The 16,985-nt window shown below is 40.8% G+C and overlaps 1 protein-coding gene across 1 annotated transcript in view; it reads right to left on the bottom strand.

The window, feature by feature from the left end:
* The window catches only part of bmpr2b (bone morphogenetic protein receptor, type II b (serine/threonine kinase)), a 298,656-nt gene that overhangs the window by 167,157 nt on the left and 114,514 nt on the right, over positions 1–16,985 (bottom strand). The window contains exon 2 of the mRNA XM_063051556.1: positions 1,921–2,100. Within this exon, the coding sequence (XP_062907626.1) occupies positions 1,921–2,100 (180 nt within the window). The remainder of the gene's footprint in view (positions 1–1,920; positions 2,101–16,985) is intronic.

Below are 16,985 nucleotides of genomic sequence, written 5' to 3'. Positions count from 1 at the left end.
GCCAAAGATGACAGGATAAAGTGTAGGTTAGGGGTGTGTGTGTGTGTGTGTGTGTGTGTGTGTGTGTGTGTGTGTGAGATTGGATGAAGGGATTTAGAATGTAAATCTATTGCACACTCCAGGGCAGAAGGTGGCAGTAATGCACAATTAAACTGGGTGCCAACTGCCGTAAAACAAGATGAAGAAGAAGTTGACTCCATTTCGCCTATTAAAGCTTCCATTGTTCACCGATTAGTGATGAGGGAGATTGAAACATCGAGGTGAATGCGGAAGTTTGGAGATCGTTTGGGTGCTTCAGTGCTCTGCGGCCTCCAAGAGGATTCTGGGAGGCAGCGGCAGAGTGTGTGAACCTCATGGTAGGCAGGCTGCAGGATGGGGTGTGAGGCGATGTTTGACTCCATTTCGCTGATTAAAGCTGCATTTCATTGTTCGCTGACTAAAGCAACAAGGGAGATTGAAACACCGATGGGAATGCTGAAGGTGAGCACCGGTTGCCTGCCGTTTAATTGCTGACGATTGCTCTGCTATACTACCGTAGAGGGGAGAGCTTGCCACTGTGCTTGGAGAATGTTGCCCAGGTTTTTTGGACATGGGCTTGGACTATAGACTTTTCTCAGTCTTATAATTTCTTTGTATTCTGTGCTTTTTGCCTAATCTTTTTCAATTTTTTGTGGGGTGGGGGATTTGGGGGTCGATGTATCTCTTCCATTTTGTTCATTTTTTTAGTGCAGGAGGAGGGATTTGGTGGTTGATGTGCCTGTTACATTTTTGTTTGGTTTTTTGTGCAGGGAAAGGTATTTAGAGGTCGCTGATTGTGCTGTCTTTCTTTTCTTTCTTGGTTTCATCGCTACCCATAGAACAAGAATTTCAGAGTTTGATAATAAATGATATATACTTCAATAATAAATTAATCTTTGAACCCTTGAATCTTCAATATGTTTGACATACATATCAACCATAGCTCTCTGCAGCAAAGTTGCTGATGTGACCAGATAGAAGACTTAACTGTAAAGCATACAGTGGAGACCTTTTAACTGGAATCTGGAAGGAAACTGAAGAGTGGGGAAACGAAAATCATGGAGTTTTAACACCTTACACAGAAACAGATACCAATTCTATCTATCTGCATCGCAGCTTATTCTGCCCAAGACCACAAGAAATTGCAGGGGTGTAAATACAGACCAGTCTATCACGAAACCCAGCCTCCCTACCACTAACTCTGTCCACATTTTCTGTTGCCTTGGAAAAGTAGCCAACAAAGCAAAAGATTCCTCCCACCCCAATCATTCTCTCTTCTTCCCTCCTCCCACTGAGCAGAAGAAACAAAAGCTTGAGAACATGTACCACCAAGCTCAAGGATTGCTTCTTCCTTGCTGTTATAAGACTTTTGAATGAACAATTTAGCATAAAGATGAAATTATGATCTTTCAGTCCACCTCATCATGGCCCATGCACCTCAACTGTCTTTTCTCCAGAACTGTAACAATATATTATGCATTTAGTTAGTGTTTTCCTTCTCTTGTATTACCTTGGTGTACTTATATATAGAATGATCTGTTTGGATGGCATGAGAACAGCACTCTTCACTGTATCTCAGAAGGTGCAAAAATAATAAATCAATTATCATTTTGCCTGAGCTGCCTCCAAACGTGCTACCAACACTGCTTAGAAGAGGAAGAGCAAATTTCAGAAGGCTGCAGCCAAGTCCAGGAGTGTTAAGAACACATGTTTAACACTGACCAAGAGTCAAGGCTTTGATGCATTGCGAATTGAGAAAGAACTACGTTCTTTAATTGGCAATACTAAGACAGTAACCAGAAGAAACAGACATAACCTTATGTCAGTCTATATAAAACTTTTACAAAACAAATATTGTTTTCTGAAAAGAACCAGACATCCAGATCCCAGAGAGCTGCTTACCTTGCTTCTTTATACGAACTCCTCCATCACTCATCTTTTCCCACAATCCATAGCACTGACTGCCCTTCGCACACACAATGGTGCCATTTTCTTGGTTGATGCGTTCTTCACTGATACCATGTTCTTCAGAATGTGTAAACGAGTCTTTGAAGGCACAGCGCCGCTCATTATTCTGGGCAGCTGAAATAAAGATTGAGACAAAAATTAACTTAGGACAGTTAAAAATTTCATGAAGTTATCTGAAATACTGAATTCCAGCTAATGAAACACACAAATCTTCACAGTATAATCTATACATCATACTTGGAAGGTAATTTAGAGAACTAGTTTCAATGTGATTTCTTCTGCTTTCCTTCCCATTTTCCAGCATTTCAATTATTTCAGTATGTAAATGACCAATTTTCCACACAATACTTTTGTTGTCTGATCTTAACACATTCACCTATGTTTTAATTGAAAGAAACCCTGCCATGGAACACCTAAATTGGAGGTGCAATTGATGTAGAAACCATGGAAAAACTACAGCACAGAAACAGGCCTTTTGGCCCTTCTTGGCTGTGCCGAACCATTTTCTGCCTAGTCCCACTGACCTGCATACGGACCATATCCCTCCATACACCTCCCATCCATGTATCTGTCCAATTTATTCTTAAATGTTAAAAAAGAACCTGCATTTACCACCTTGTCTGGCAGCTCATTCCATACTCCCACCACTCTCTGTGTGAAGAAGCCCCCCGCTAATGTTCCCTTTAAACTTTTCCCCCCTCACCCTTAACCCATGTCCTCTGGTTTTTTTCTCCCCTCGCCTCAGTGGAGAAAGCCTGCTTGCATTTGCTCTATCTATACCCATCATAATTTTATATACCTCTATCAAATCTCTCCTCATTCTTCTACGCTCCAGGGAATAAAGTCCTAACCTATTCAACCTTTCTCTGTAACTGAGTTTCTCAAGTCCCGGCAACATCCTTGTAAACCCTCTCTGCACTCTTTCAACCTTATTTATATCCTTCCTGTAATTTGGTGACCAAAACTGAACACAATACTCCAGATTCGGCCTCACCAATGCCTTATACAACCTCATCATAACATTCCAGCTCTTATACTCAACACTTCGATTAATAAAGGCCAATGTACCAAAAGCTCTATTTACGACCCTATCTACCTGTGACGACACTTTTAGTGAATTTTGTATCTGTATTCCCAGATCCCTCTGTTCCACTGCACACCTCAGTGCCTTACCATTTACCCTGTATGTTCTACCTTGGTTTGTCCTTCCAACGTGCAATACCTCACACTTGTCTGTATTAAACTCCACCTGCCATTTTTCAGCCCATTTTTCCAGCTGGTCCAAGTCCCTCTGCAGGCTCTGAAAACCTTCCTCACTGTCTACTACACCTCCAATCTTTGTATCATCAGCAAATTTGCTGATCCAATTTACCACATTATCATCCAGATCATTGATATAGATGACAAATAACAATGGACCCAGCACTGATCCCTGTGGCACACCACTAGTCACAGGCCTCCACTCGGAGAAGCAATTCTCTACTATCACGCTTTGGCTTCTTCCATTGAGCCAATGTCTAATCCAATTTACCACCTCTCCATCTATACCTAGCGACTGAATTTTCCTAACTAACCTCCCATGCGGGACCTTGTCAAAGGCCTTACTGAAGTCCATGTAGACAATATCCACTGCCTTCCCTTCATCCACTTTCCTGGTAACCTCCTCGAAAAACTCCAATAGATTGGTCAAACATGACCTACCACGCACAAAGCCATGTTGACTCTCCCTAATAAGTCCCTGTCTATCCAAATGCTTGTAGATTCTGTCTCTTAGTACTCCCTCCAATAACTTACCTACTACCGACCTTAAACTTACCGGCCTATAATTTCCCGGATTACTTTTCGATCCTTTTTTAAACAACGGAACAACATGAGCCACTCTCCAATCCTCCGGCACCTCACCTGTAGACAGCGACATTTTAAATATTTCTGCCAGGGCCCCTGCAATTTCAACACTAGTCTCCTTCAAGGTCCGAGGGAACACCCTGTCAGGTCCCGAGGATTTATCCACTTTAATTTTCCTCAAGAAAGCAAGTACCTCCTCCTTTTCAATCTGTACAGTTTCCATGATCTCACTACCTGTTTCCCTTAATTCCATAGACTTCATGTCAGTTTCCTTAGTAAATACAGATGCAAAAAACCTATTTAAGATCGCCCCCATTTCCTTTGGTTCCGCACATAGCCGACCACTCTGATCTTCAAGAGGACCAATTTTATCCCTTACAATCCTTTTGCTCTTAATATACCTGTAAAAGCCCTTTGGATTATCCTTCACTTTGGCAACCTCATGTCTTCTTTTAGCCCTCCTGATTTCTTTCTTAAGTATTTTCTTGCACTTCTTATACTCCTCAAGCACCTTATTTACTCCCTGTTTCCTATACATGTCATACAACTCCCTCTTCTTCTTTATCAGAGTTGCAATATCCCTTGAGAACCAAGGTTCTTTATTCCTATTTACTTTGCCTTTAATCCTGACAGGAACATACAAATTCTGCACTCTCAAGATTTCTCCTTTGAAGGCTTCCCACCTACCGATCACATCTTTGCCAGAGAACAACCTGTCCCAATCCACGCTTTTTAGATCCTTTCTCATTTCTTCAAATTTGGCCTTCTTCCAGTTCAGAACCTCAACCCTGGGACCAGATCTATCCTTGTCCATGATCAAGTTGAAACTAATGGTGTTATGATCACTGGAACCAAAGTGCTCCCCTACACAGACTTCCGTCACTTGTCCTAACTCGCTTCCTAACAGGAGATCCAATATTGCATCCCCTGTAGTTGGTCCCTCTATATATTGATTTAGAAAACTTTCCTGAACACATTTTACAAACGCTAAACCATCTAGACCCCTAACAGTATGGGAGTCCCAATCAATATATGGAAAATTAAAATCCCCTACCACCACAACTTTGTGTTTTTAAAGAGTATGTTAGCCATTTTCCTCAACAATATTCAACAAAATAGAAGTATAAATTATTTTCAGTTGCATTAATTCAATAAGAATCCCCTACTCATAAGAGGTACTGAAATCTCTTACATCCACCTGAATCACTAACATGTCTCAATTTAACTTATCTCCAGAAATCCATTTTTGAAGCATAGCATTATGCTCCATACTGCACTAGATTAGCATCCTAAACAGCAGAAAGCCTTAATTCTAGAATGAGACTTGAACACCATCTTAATGTAAGACTACAATAATTCTATCAATTGACTAAGAATGACATTGTATTGTAAAAGGGGAAAACACATCTTTCCTTAGATACAGAGCAAAAATTGCTCACAATATTCCAAATGCAGCCTGGTCAATGCCTTACCAAACCTCAGTAGTACATCCTTGTCCTCTCAATATGAACACTAACATTGCATTTGTCTTTGTTACTACCAACTCAACATGCAAGTTAAACTGAAGGGAATCCTGAACTAGAATTCATCCTTAATAACGGACTCTAAAATGCTACTGACCATAGAGGTACTCCTGTACACCCGCTTGTAATACAAATATCTGATCAGCCAATCATGTGGCGCAACTCAATGCATAAAAGCATGCAGACATAGACAAGAAGTTCAGTAGTTGTTGAGACCAAACATCAGAATGGAGAAGAAATATGATCTAACTGACTTTGACAATGGAATGATTGTTGGTGCCAGGTAGGGTAATTTGAGTGCCTCAGAAACTGCTAATCTCCTGGGATGTTCATGTACAACAGTATCTAGAACTTACAGAGAATGGTGCAAGAAATAAAAAAACATCCAGTGAGCGGCAGCTCCTTAAGCGAAAATGCCTTATTGGTGAGAGACAGAGGAAAATGGCCAAACTCGTTCAAGCTGACAGAAAGGCAACAATAACTCAAATAACTACACTTTTACAACAGTGGTGTGCAAAAGAGCAACCCTGAGTGCACATTTCATACTTTGATGTGGACAGGCTGCAGTAGCAGAAGACCATGAACATACACTCAGTGACCACTTTATTAGGTGAAGGATATACCTGTCACATGTGCAATGAAACATACAGTGAAATGCATCATTTGCATCAATGACCAACACAGTCTGAGGAGTATGCCATACAGTCCTTTAAGCCTCCTCCACCATTTAAAACAGCCACGTTGATCATCTATTTCAGACATCCCACCTCTCCCGGAAGTTCCAGGAGTCTCCAGCATATCGATAGTGGCTCCCTGACGCCCGGAAATTATATACAATATCCCGGAAACAGAATTTTTTGAGAAGGAGAGCGAGCATCCTGATTGGTCTCTCTTTGTGCTAAGAGTGGTTCCCAACCACCAGGCCACGAGGAAACGATATGATTTGGCGATATGAAATATGAGTCAGCTGCACCTTTCTTCATTCCCTGTCACGCACTGTTGAATTTGAATGCACGCAAGGTCATCAGTGACCCAAGACGTGCAAAGGAATGGGTCCGTGACCCATTTGTGAATGTCCCCAGTGAATCATCCGTGTCAGCGCGGGAAAAAGATCCACTCCTCGAGCTTGCAAATGACGGAGGGCTGAAAAGTATGTTTGACATAACATCTCTGCCAGCATTCTGGATCAAAGTCAAGGCTGAATATGCTGAGGTAGCCACGAAAGCACTGAAAACATTGCTTCCATTTCCAACATATCTCTGTGAAGCGGAGTTTTCTGCAATGAATGCAACGAAAACTAAATTGCGGAATAGACTGGACATAAGGAACCCCGTTCGAGTATCGCTGTCTCCCATCACCCCTCAATGGGACCGTCTTGTTGCAGGAAAACAACACTGATTCAGCGATATTGGTGACTTGCAATGATTTTATATGTTCATATGGGGAAAATATGCGCTGTGTGTTTAATATCCAAACGTTACTTAAAATGTTATGATGTGATTGACTTATCACCTATATTCCGGATGTGATTAACACCCACACCCCCGGTCGGCCGGTTCGCAAGAATATTGTCAATATTAAACCGGTCTGCGGTGCAAAAACGATTGCGGACCCCTGCTAAGTAGACCTATCAGTTTTCTCTGTGGGCGGGCTTTACAGTCAACCTCAAAAATAATGACAGTGTTGCTCGCTGCACTGTTTGCAACAGTGACTTTTCTATTGCCCATGGTGGGTTAAAATTTAAAAGATATGTTGAGGTGAGTTTAACAGGTGTCATTCGTTCATTAGCATAGCTAACGTTATTAAAACTAGCTGGTTGGCTGCTAAGGAGCTACGCTATTGATGTCCTACTTGATGAGGCCAAACTCCCCGTAGACTTGCTTAAAGTTGTAAAGAATAAACATGATAATATAATAAGTACATATTTTAATGTCACATTTTCTGCATATACCCAACTTGGTTTACAGATTAGACACAATCATTAAATGAAGTATTACATACACCGTTGGAGGTTGACCGTGGGGGGGTGGGGATATGGGGTTGCGGGGGGCGGGGGTGCTACCTCCCTGAAATGAGTTTTTGCAGGGTGGGATGTCTGCTATTTATACAGCAGATTCCTGCCTTTTCCCAAACTCCTTGATACATTGCACATCTAGAAATCTCCTTAGATGATTTCTCTTAATCACTATTCAAAATCTCTTGCTCAGTAAGATGAAGCTGTGAAACTAGCCACCTCCATCCCCGTTCAAAATTTGATAAGATTCAATCATATTCAAGTTCATGGTTAATTACCATTCATCCATACGCATGAATACAGCTAAATGAAACAGCATTCTTTTGGGGCCAAGGTGCCAACAGTCCTGCATAGCACATATAGCGCATACAAATATAATAGCAGAAAACATACAATTACAGAAAAGTATTTAAAAAAGAATGTAGCCCAAGTCCCTGAGTGTCATGGCCTGTGGATTGATGGTGCATGGAAGTTGTCCTGGAGCCACATTTCTGCAAGAACAGCCCAGAGCAGTTCTCATCTTGCTCAAGTGCAGCCACAAACTAAGGCTATGTCCACACTAGAGCAGATAAATCCGTAACTGAAGCTTTTTCTCTTCGTTTTGATCCTCCATCCACACTAAAACGGGACTTTCCTCCCCTGAAAACAGAGCTTTTCTAAAACACTCTCCAGAGTGTTTAAATCTGAAAACGCCAGTTGGCCATTGTGGTGTGTACGGGGTAACGGGCTAATTTTAAAAACGCTGTCATGACGTGTCAGAATAAATGGTGGCAGCAGCGCGGCATTTCACTGTTTTCTTGAACGCAACATCCAACACCACAACAACAATATCTGACAATAGATGTGTAACATCCTAATGTAACATTGTATGGAAATACAAGATAACACTGATGCAGACATGTTTTATACATTTAACAAGGTGCTTTATTAATGCTTGTGCAAATATTTGATAGATGCAATTGTCACTTTTGCCCAGTAACTCATTTTATTGCACATGTTAAATACAGCAAAATAATACACAAAGACCTGTGTAAAGGGGTTTCGACTTTTATGTTACTGCGGAGGCTAATTAAAATGGCGTCTTTGTTATGTTAATCTGGGGAATGCGGTTTTGTTGTGTTAAACGCTGAGAAAGTTTGCGCTAGCAGCTTATTTTGGTTTAGAGGGTGATAAGAGGGTGCTATTAACCAATTGGGATAGTTGTTATGGTTTTGGTGTATTTGAAGATACTGTATGCGCGGGGTTTTGGGGCAGAAGGCGGGAGAGCGAGACAGAGGATGGACCAGGTGCTGTGAGTCCGCTAACGGGGTCAGACCCCGAGCGGGACATTCGGCGAGGAGACGGAGATGGACTCGTGTGGAGATGGACCGTTGTTGGTTCCAGGCTGGTCGAGGTGGTCTGAGGGGTCGCAGGGTGAAGAAGAAGGTCCTTGAGCTCTAACGGTTTTTGTGCACGAAGAGATTGAACTTTGATAAGTGTGGCGCCTTTTATTTTCCTTTTATATTTTATTCTCTTTTAATTATATAGTTCCAGTAATATCTATAAACTGTAAATCATTTAATTGCATCTGGTGTATTGTCTGTTATTTGGGCGGGGTGGGGTACCTCACACAGCATCCACACAAACGAATTATCCAGTTTGGCGGAGCCAAGCGACCCTGAGGGTGGCCAGGGGGGGCTACACATGGCAAAAGTAAAGGCAAACAAATGAGGTAACAGTGCATTTCACTTTTGCCCAGTAACAAGCCTTATTGCATTTAGTTGTAGCTGTCGCCCCTTTCATTGGTGAAGAGGCTATGGCTGTAGGAAATGTAACTGGACAAACGCGCACCAAGTCTTGTTTGGGAATTTCCTTTTAAGTTTTTCTAGTCTGTAACTGGACAAACGCACACCAAGTTTCCTCTTCACTTGTTTTCTGTGCGTCCTGCGCATGCCAGTAGGAGGAGAATCGCCCAATATCCGTTTTAATGTAGACAGAGGTATTTTCAAAAACACCTGGTGTGGACGGCTATCGTTTTTACGTGGAACCGACGTTTTCAAAATTATCTGGTCTAGTGTGGACGTAGCCTAAGGCAATCCAGCTTGTCTTTCACTGAGCAAACACTGTAAAACAGTACCGATGGGAGGGGCCAGATCCCACCCCATACAGAATCGAGCGGCACACAGCCAGCTCCAGCATATTCTTTCCCGACCAGCACAACAGGTGATCCCAAGACATGAGAGCCTTGTCTGTATAACAACCAAGACAACGCAGCTCTTCCACCATCAGTCTTGCTAATGACCCAATGAATTGGACTCACAGTATTCTACATTACTGATGTCTAACAGGGTCTTGCAATCACAACAAAAATGTCTAAGACAATCACCACTGGACCGTGCACTGCCTCACTTTGTGCAACAAGTCCAGCTACACCGCTATCAAACAACTCCCTGAGGTAGACTTGCAGTACTTGGTGTTCTTAATATACAGCTGTGCGTTGCCATTGTGAAAAAAGTGTAAAGGATAAACAATTTCCACTTCATCCGAGTGCACTGCCTTCTTAACAGATAAAAGTCCTTTCATTCTTCCAAACTCTAGTGAATACAAATCCACTCATTCTGATCTCTCCTCATGTATAGTCCTCCTATTTCAGAAAGAAATCTGGTGAAGTGGCATTGCACTCCACCTATAACAGCTACATTCTTTGTTTGGATACACACAGCACTCCACCTAGATCCGGTACAACTACAACTTGCTTCTGTTCTCCAATGCTATTTATCTTAACTGCTTATTGATCTGTAGCTAGTGTACTAAAAACAGCCAAGTCTTTCTACTCCACCACTTTCTGATATAAGACCATTTAATTAACACATGCTTTTCTGTTCTACCTCCTGCATTTACCATGCTTTTGTCTATTCCTTCAGACTTGCAGATGGGCTTCTTAAACCTCTTTGCATTTCATCAAAATTCAAATCACCACCCACTTTAGTGTCGGTACACATCAAAATATTATTGCAATTGTAATACATGTTCACCTAAACATCCAAATCACTGATCAAATATGGATCCCTGTGTTATCCAACTTGTTACTGTCTGAAAAGCCAAAAATGACTCTTACGTTTCTATCAACGAATTTCAATCTTTGTCATCACCCTATCCCTAATATCATGCCCTTTAATCAAAACCTATTTACTTAACCTTGTTTTTTATCTGACATCATTTTATTCTTTATTTCTGTGTTTTCATTGTACCGCATTGTAAAGTACTTTGAACTTCATTGTTTGTATGAAAAGTGCCTTATAAATAAGTTATTACTAATTTTGTACATTATCTTTTTGTATGGACTTTATCAAAGAATTTTAAAAACTCGTTCACTATATCCATTGCTTTCTTCCTATCTATTCTGCCAAATGCATCCTCAACAAACTTCACATTTCCTCTACAGAATTCTAGCAGGTATTATGGACCTAGAGTAGCTAACATCTACAAGGTTCATTTATAAATTATCTCTGTCTGGTGCATATCTAAATCAAGAGGCTCAGAATTTCATAGCTGTGTAGAATGAACCCTTCTGAAGACCAGAAGTTCGAATCAACATGTTAGCAATGGGAACAAGGAATAATACAACCGGAAAGGAAAGAAAGAGGGAGTAGAATAATGGGTTGGTGGGAAAGGAGATTTAATGAACAAATAGGAACCAGATAACTTTTTACATCGCTGAAAGCTTGAGGTAGTTAATATGAGATCAATTTGTGAGATACCAATTGGATTTCTTTGTTCTTTAAACAAAACTATTCCTGCTTTAATTTGTTTTATTCATCAAAAATATTCTAGATAAAATTGCTCAACTGCAGAATTACAGAAGCCAGCAATTTTGCATCATCTCTAAGCTTTTCTTGTAAGCGTAGAGACTATTTGACTAACTTTACATCTGAGTAGCAAGAGACCATTCAAATCAAATGGAAGGTAAAAGAGAAGGTCATGGAACTTCTCTGGCTTATTCAACCATTCAGTTTCATGACAGTATCATTTGAAAAGGATATATTTATATTGTGCCTTGCAAGTCACCAAAACAACCCAAAGCACAGCCAGTGAAGTGCTTTGAAAGTGCAGTTAAAGTTGTAATTTATAAAACATGGCAGCCAACTTGCACTTAGCAAACTTCCACAGACACCAAAAAGTACTGACCAGATATTTACTTTTATATTGTGATACTGACTAAGAGACTGACACCAGGGAAAATTGCCCAGAGTTCCATTAATGAAACCTTTAATGTATCCAATGAGGTGCACCCAATACCACGCTCTTTCGGGCCATACCTTCTGGATAAATCATATAAATTTCACTTCTTTTATATCTTTTAAATTTGTTTCTCATCTTGGATGTGAGCTTCTAATACTACATTGGAGAGTCAGTCCACATCTAGTGCCCAAGTCCATCAACCTGAAAGTGCCATCCAAATGAACTACAACTGAAACTACCAAGCCTGCACAGGCAGGCACCTCCCATCTCCACCCAGCTAACAGAAGTTACTTATTAGTGGTTTTCAACCCATCACCTGCAACCCATTTAAACCCAGTTTGCTCACTCAATTGAACAAACCAGCCTTAACCCATTGTTCCTAGCTTTCAGTTACATTGTTATGTAAAGTATCTGTTCCCTCTTGTTTCATGGCCCCTCATGGCTTATTATTTTGTAATTTATTAGTAAAATATAATTTACTGCTAAATTGTCTCTGCTGTGTTTGGGCCAAGCATCCTTTACATTTCCTGAAAGGATGAGTGAACCAGTGATTGACCCAGCAGAGTATGTTCACCTAAAGGAAGTTGCCCATTGACAGAAGCACACAATCCCACAGCAGCAGGAAACCACTGACCACTCCCAACTATTTCTCCATCTCAATACAGTAACCCCGCGCCAGGCAGCCTCCTCCCGCACAGCCCCAAATTCTGGTGTCTGAACGCTTCAACAGATTCCCCAACCCAACGCTGCAACTTGCTGTCCCAGTGTGTCTTACACTTCGAGCTTCAGTCATCTCTGTACGCTATGGAGAGAGATAAAATTAACTTTGTTCTTTCTTTCTGGACTGGGCAAGCTCTGACCTGGGCTGCTGCTAACTGGGACAATAAATATGAAGATTTTAACACTGAGGTGCACCAGGTTTTTGACTATCTGGGAAATGGATGAGAGGCAGCAGATCAGATACTTCGCCTATGTCAAGGCTCACGGTCGGTGCTAAATTACACAGTGGAATTCAGGACCTCTGTGACAAAGCAAAGCGAGAATGTATAAGGGCTACTCACCCATTACTAATATGGCCCCTCAGAGTGCTTGAAAGATGAGCTATCTACTAGGGAGATGGCCACCGATCTTGAGAGCCTCATTACTCTAGTCCTCCAAATTGACTATAATCTTATGCAACAACCCTGCAGATCAGCAGCCAGAACCCCAAAGTTGTTCATAGAACCATTTAAGGCTGCAGGACCCTCATCATCAACACCTCCAGAACTCGTGCGGTTAGGGAGACCCTCAACCTTTCAAAACTCTAATAGCCTCTACTAAAGAAAACAAGGTAATGTATACTAATGATAACATTCACCATCATGAAGTGTTTTAAGAGGCTCGTTACAGTATGCATTAACTCCAGCCTCCCAGATGGCTTCGACCTACTGCAATTCACCTACTGCTGTCTCCCTGGCCCTACAAGCAGCTCTGGACAATAAAGGCACCTTTGTTCGACTATTATTTATTGACTACAAGTCCAGCTTCAATACTATAATTCCAAGCAAATTCATTTCCAATCTCTCAAATCTAGGACTCAATACCTCCATGGCAACTGGATCCATGACTTCCTGACTAATGACCGCAATCAGGAAGGATAGGCAGCAATAACTCCACCACAATGATTCTCAATATTAGTGCCCTACAAGGCTGCACCCTTAGCTCCCTACTCTTCTCCCTGTACACTCATGTCAGATTCTGCTCTAACTCCATCTATAAGTTTCATCTTTGCTTGCTCTCCTGTAAAATGTTCATTTTTTTTCTCCGCAGCGATGAGGCTGCTAACTGATGAGACTGCTGTGCGTTTCTGCCCCGCTGGTATGAAACTGGGGACCGAGGCTTGGGCCTACTCTAGCTGCTCCAGAAACTGATCTGGGACTCAGTCTGATTTGGAATACTGTTGGTTTGCTTCTATTGTTTGCACAATGTGGTTTTATTCCTCTCTCTTTCTCTGCACAGTGGTTTTTCTTTTTTTTTACTTTTTTAACTGGGTTATTCAAATTTCTTGCTTTATGACTGCCTATAAGCAGCCAAATTCCAAAGTGTATAACTTATACATACTTTAATAATAAACGTTTTTTGAATCTCCAAAATTTGTAGATTATAATACCATATTGGGCTATATCTCAAATAATGATGTCGGAGTTGAGGAAGGAGCATGCTCCTGTTTACATCAAAATTGTCAAGGTTGGGAGGACTGAGTTTCAGGAAGTGGAACACCACCAAGAGTTCTTAGAAGTTAACACTACCAAGAGCCTAACCTAGTCCAACAACAGTGGAGACACAGCAAAGAAAGCTCACCAATGCCTCTTCTTCCTCATGAGGCTAAAGAAATTTTGCATGTCCTCTTTGATCAATCATCATAGAGGGCATGCTATCAAGATGCATATGGCTTTGTATGGAAATTGCTCAGCCTGTGAATGCAAGAAATGGCAGAGAGTTGTAAACACATCTCAGCACAGCACTCCCCTCCCCTCCGTGGACTCTTTCTACACTTCTTGCTTCCTCAGTAAAGCAGCCAGCATAATCAGGCATCACCCATCCCAAGATTCTCTCTTCTACCCCCTCCCATCAGACAGAAGATAAAAAAGCCTGAAAGAAAGTATTACCAGGTTCAAGTAGTTTCTATTCTACTGCTATAAGACAATTGAACGGTTCAGTTATGACAAGATGGGCCCTTGATCGCACAGTCTACCTTGTTATGACCTCTGACCTTATTGTCTACCTGCGCTGCACTTTCTCTGTAATTATGACACTTTATTCTGTACTCTTATTATTTCACCTTGTACTATCTCAATGTAATGAATTGACCAGAGGAAGGTGAATCTGTGGAATTCATTGTCACAAGTGGCTGTGAAGGCCAAGTCATTTGGGTATAATTAAATTGGAGGTTGATAGCTTCTTGATTAGTAAGGGCATCAAAGGTTATGGGGAGAAGGCAGGAGAATACGGTTGAGAGGAATAATAAATCAGTCATGATGGAATGTGCAGCAGAGTCAATGGACTAAAGTCTTATGGGTTTAAGGACCAGTATGAACAGTATTCAAGACCAGCTTTTTATTGTACCAAAGCACATAAACCAATTTATCCTTTCAAGATATCCAAAAATTAATGCACATGCAGCTGTCATGGTTTGATGCTGTAACATTCTCTTCCTAAACCTCTCTGCTTTCACTCTGTCCTTTAAACCATTCCAAGTTTTTTTTTTGTCTCTCTCAACAATCTAATATCTCCTGTTACACTTTCTGTGATCTGCTTTTGCACATTTAATTAATTGAGAGCACTTTAAAAATTCATGTTGTTTCATGATGTTCTACAATATACAGGCAAATGTTAAAGGTCCATAGTACCAGTGAAGTACAGAAATTTCCTGGTGTACACAATGTCTCAACCAACATCACATTAAAATAGTTTAACTGGCCACTCATCTCACTAAAGCTTGCAAGGTAAGCAAATATACTTGTGTGTACATCCATATGGGATATCTGAGGGGTATAATAAATGTTACTTCTTTGTTATTATTTCTTCATCTTGAATGTTCATTCCAGAAACATTTTCTGTTCCATTTTATTCATACCCCACTATCTTCCCTTCCTCCCTCTACTTTTGATATCAAACATTCACTAGCAGAATATACAGTGGCATGCAAAAGTTTGGGCACCTCTGGTCAAAATTTCTGTTACTGTGAATAGCTAAGCGAGTAAAAGATGAACTGATTTCCGAAAGGTACAAAGTTAAAGATGACGCTTTTCTTTAATATTTTAAGCAAAAAAATTTTTATTTCCATCTTTTACAGTTTCAAAATAACAAAAAAGGAAAAGGGCCTGAAGCAAAAGTTAGGACACCCTGCATGGCAGTGCTTAGCGGCCAGAAAGTTCTATTTTAACTTCATCAGTCCACAGGACTTGTTTCCAAAATGCATCAGGCTTGTTTAGATGTTCCTTTGAACCTTTTGAATAGAACTTTTTGGCCGCAATGAGCAAAGGTATGTTTGGAGAAAAAAGGGTGCAGAATTTCATGAAAAGAACACCTCTCCAACTGTTAAGCACGGGGGTGTACTGGTCATACTTTGGACTTGTGTTGCAGCCAGTGGCATGGGGAACATTTACTGGTAGAGGGAAGAATGAATTCAATTAAATATCAGCAAATTCTGGAAGCAAACATCACACCGTCTGTAAAAAAAGCCGAAGATGAAAAGAGGATGGCTCCTACAACAGGATAATGAATCTAAACCCACCTCAAAATCCACAATGGACTACCTCAAGAGGCGCAAGCTGAAGGTTTTGCCATGGCCCTCACAGTCCCCCGACCTAAACATCATTGAAAATCTGTGGATAGACCTCAAAAGAGCAGTGCATGCAAGACAGCCCAAGAATCTCACAGAACTAGAAGCCTTTTGCAAGGAAGAATGGGCAGAAATCCCCCAAACAAGAACTGAAAGACTCTTAGCTGGCTACAAAAAGCATTTACAAGCTGTGATTCTTGCCAAAGGGGGTGTTACTAAGTACTGCCATGCAGGGTGCCCAAACTTTTGCCTCGGGCCCTTTTCCTTTTTTGTTATTTTGAAACTGAAAAAGATGGAAATAAAATAGTTTTCTTGCTTAAAATATTAAAGAAATGTGTCATCTTTAACTTTATGCCTTTTGGAAATCAGTTCATCTTTTACTCGTTTAGCTGGTCATAGTAACAGAAATTTTGACCGGGGTGCCCAAACTTTTGCATGCCACTGTAATTGAGATTTAAATAAATCCAATGATAAAGTGAAAGGAATTAGGTATGAGTTTCCCTACAGTGGAAAAACACAAAATTATCAGACGCACTAGAACTTTGACGAAGAAATTGACTCATGACTCATGGCAGTTACTTGCATTTAAAGACTATCACTGATACAGACACATATACAGTAGCTGCTCAATCCTTGGCAGGAGTTACAGCCCATCTTGAATTCTTGGCTGTTTGCTGCAACTACCCCGGAGCTAAAGATTCAGCAGAAAGGGCAGAATACAATGGGATGCAAGGTCAAAATTGAATAAACTTCTCGTTATTATAACACAACCTCTAAAATGTCAAAAATTTGAAGACAGCAAGCATATGAATGACATTGTGAATCCGGTGATCAGTACTCTTTACAAATTTCCTCTTCAAAGATGACAGGAAAACAAACAATATTGTAGCCTTGGAGGATGGCAAGTCTTTATCTACAAAATGACATTGATGGGTAGAGGAATGAATTTAACCTGAAAAATGGGAGTTGATATATTTTGCAAAGACAAGTAAGGCTTGGTTTTACAGATTAAATGGCAAGCCCCAGAAAGTACTCAGGAACACTAGCTATATGTCCACAAAGGCAGCATCAC

Source organism: Mobula hypostoma, chromosome 6 (assembly GCF_963921235.1).
Source record: "Mobula hypostoma chromosome 6, sMobHyp1.1, whole genome shotgun sequence".
Taxonomy (NCBI): Eukaryota; Metazoa; Chordata; class Chondrichthyes; order Myliobatiformes; family Myliobatidae; genus Mobula; species Mobula hypostoma.
This window is presented reverse-complemented; position numbering and strand designations above follow the sequence as displayed.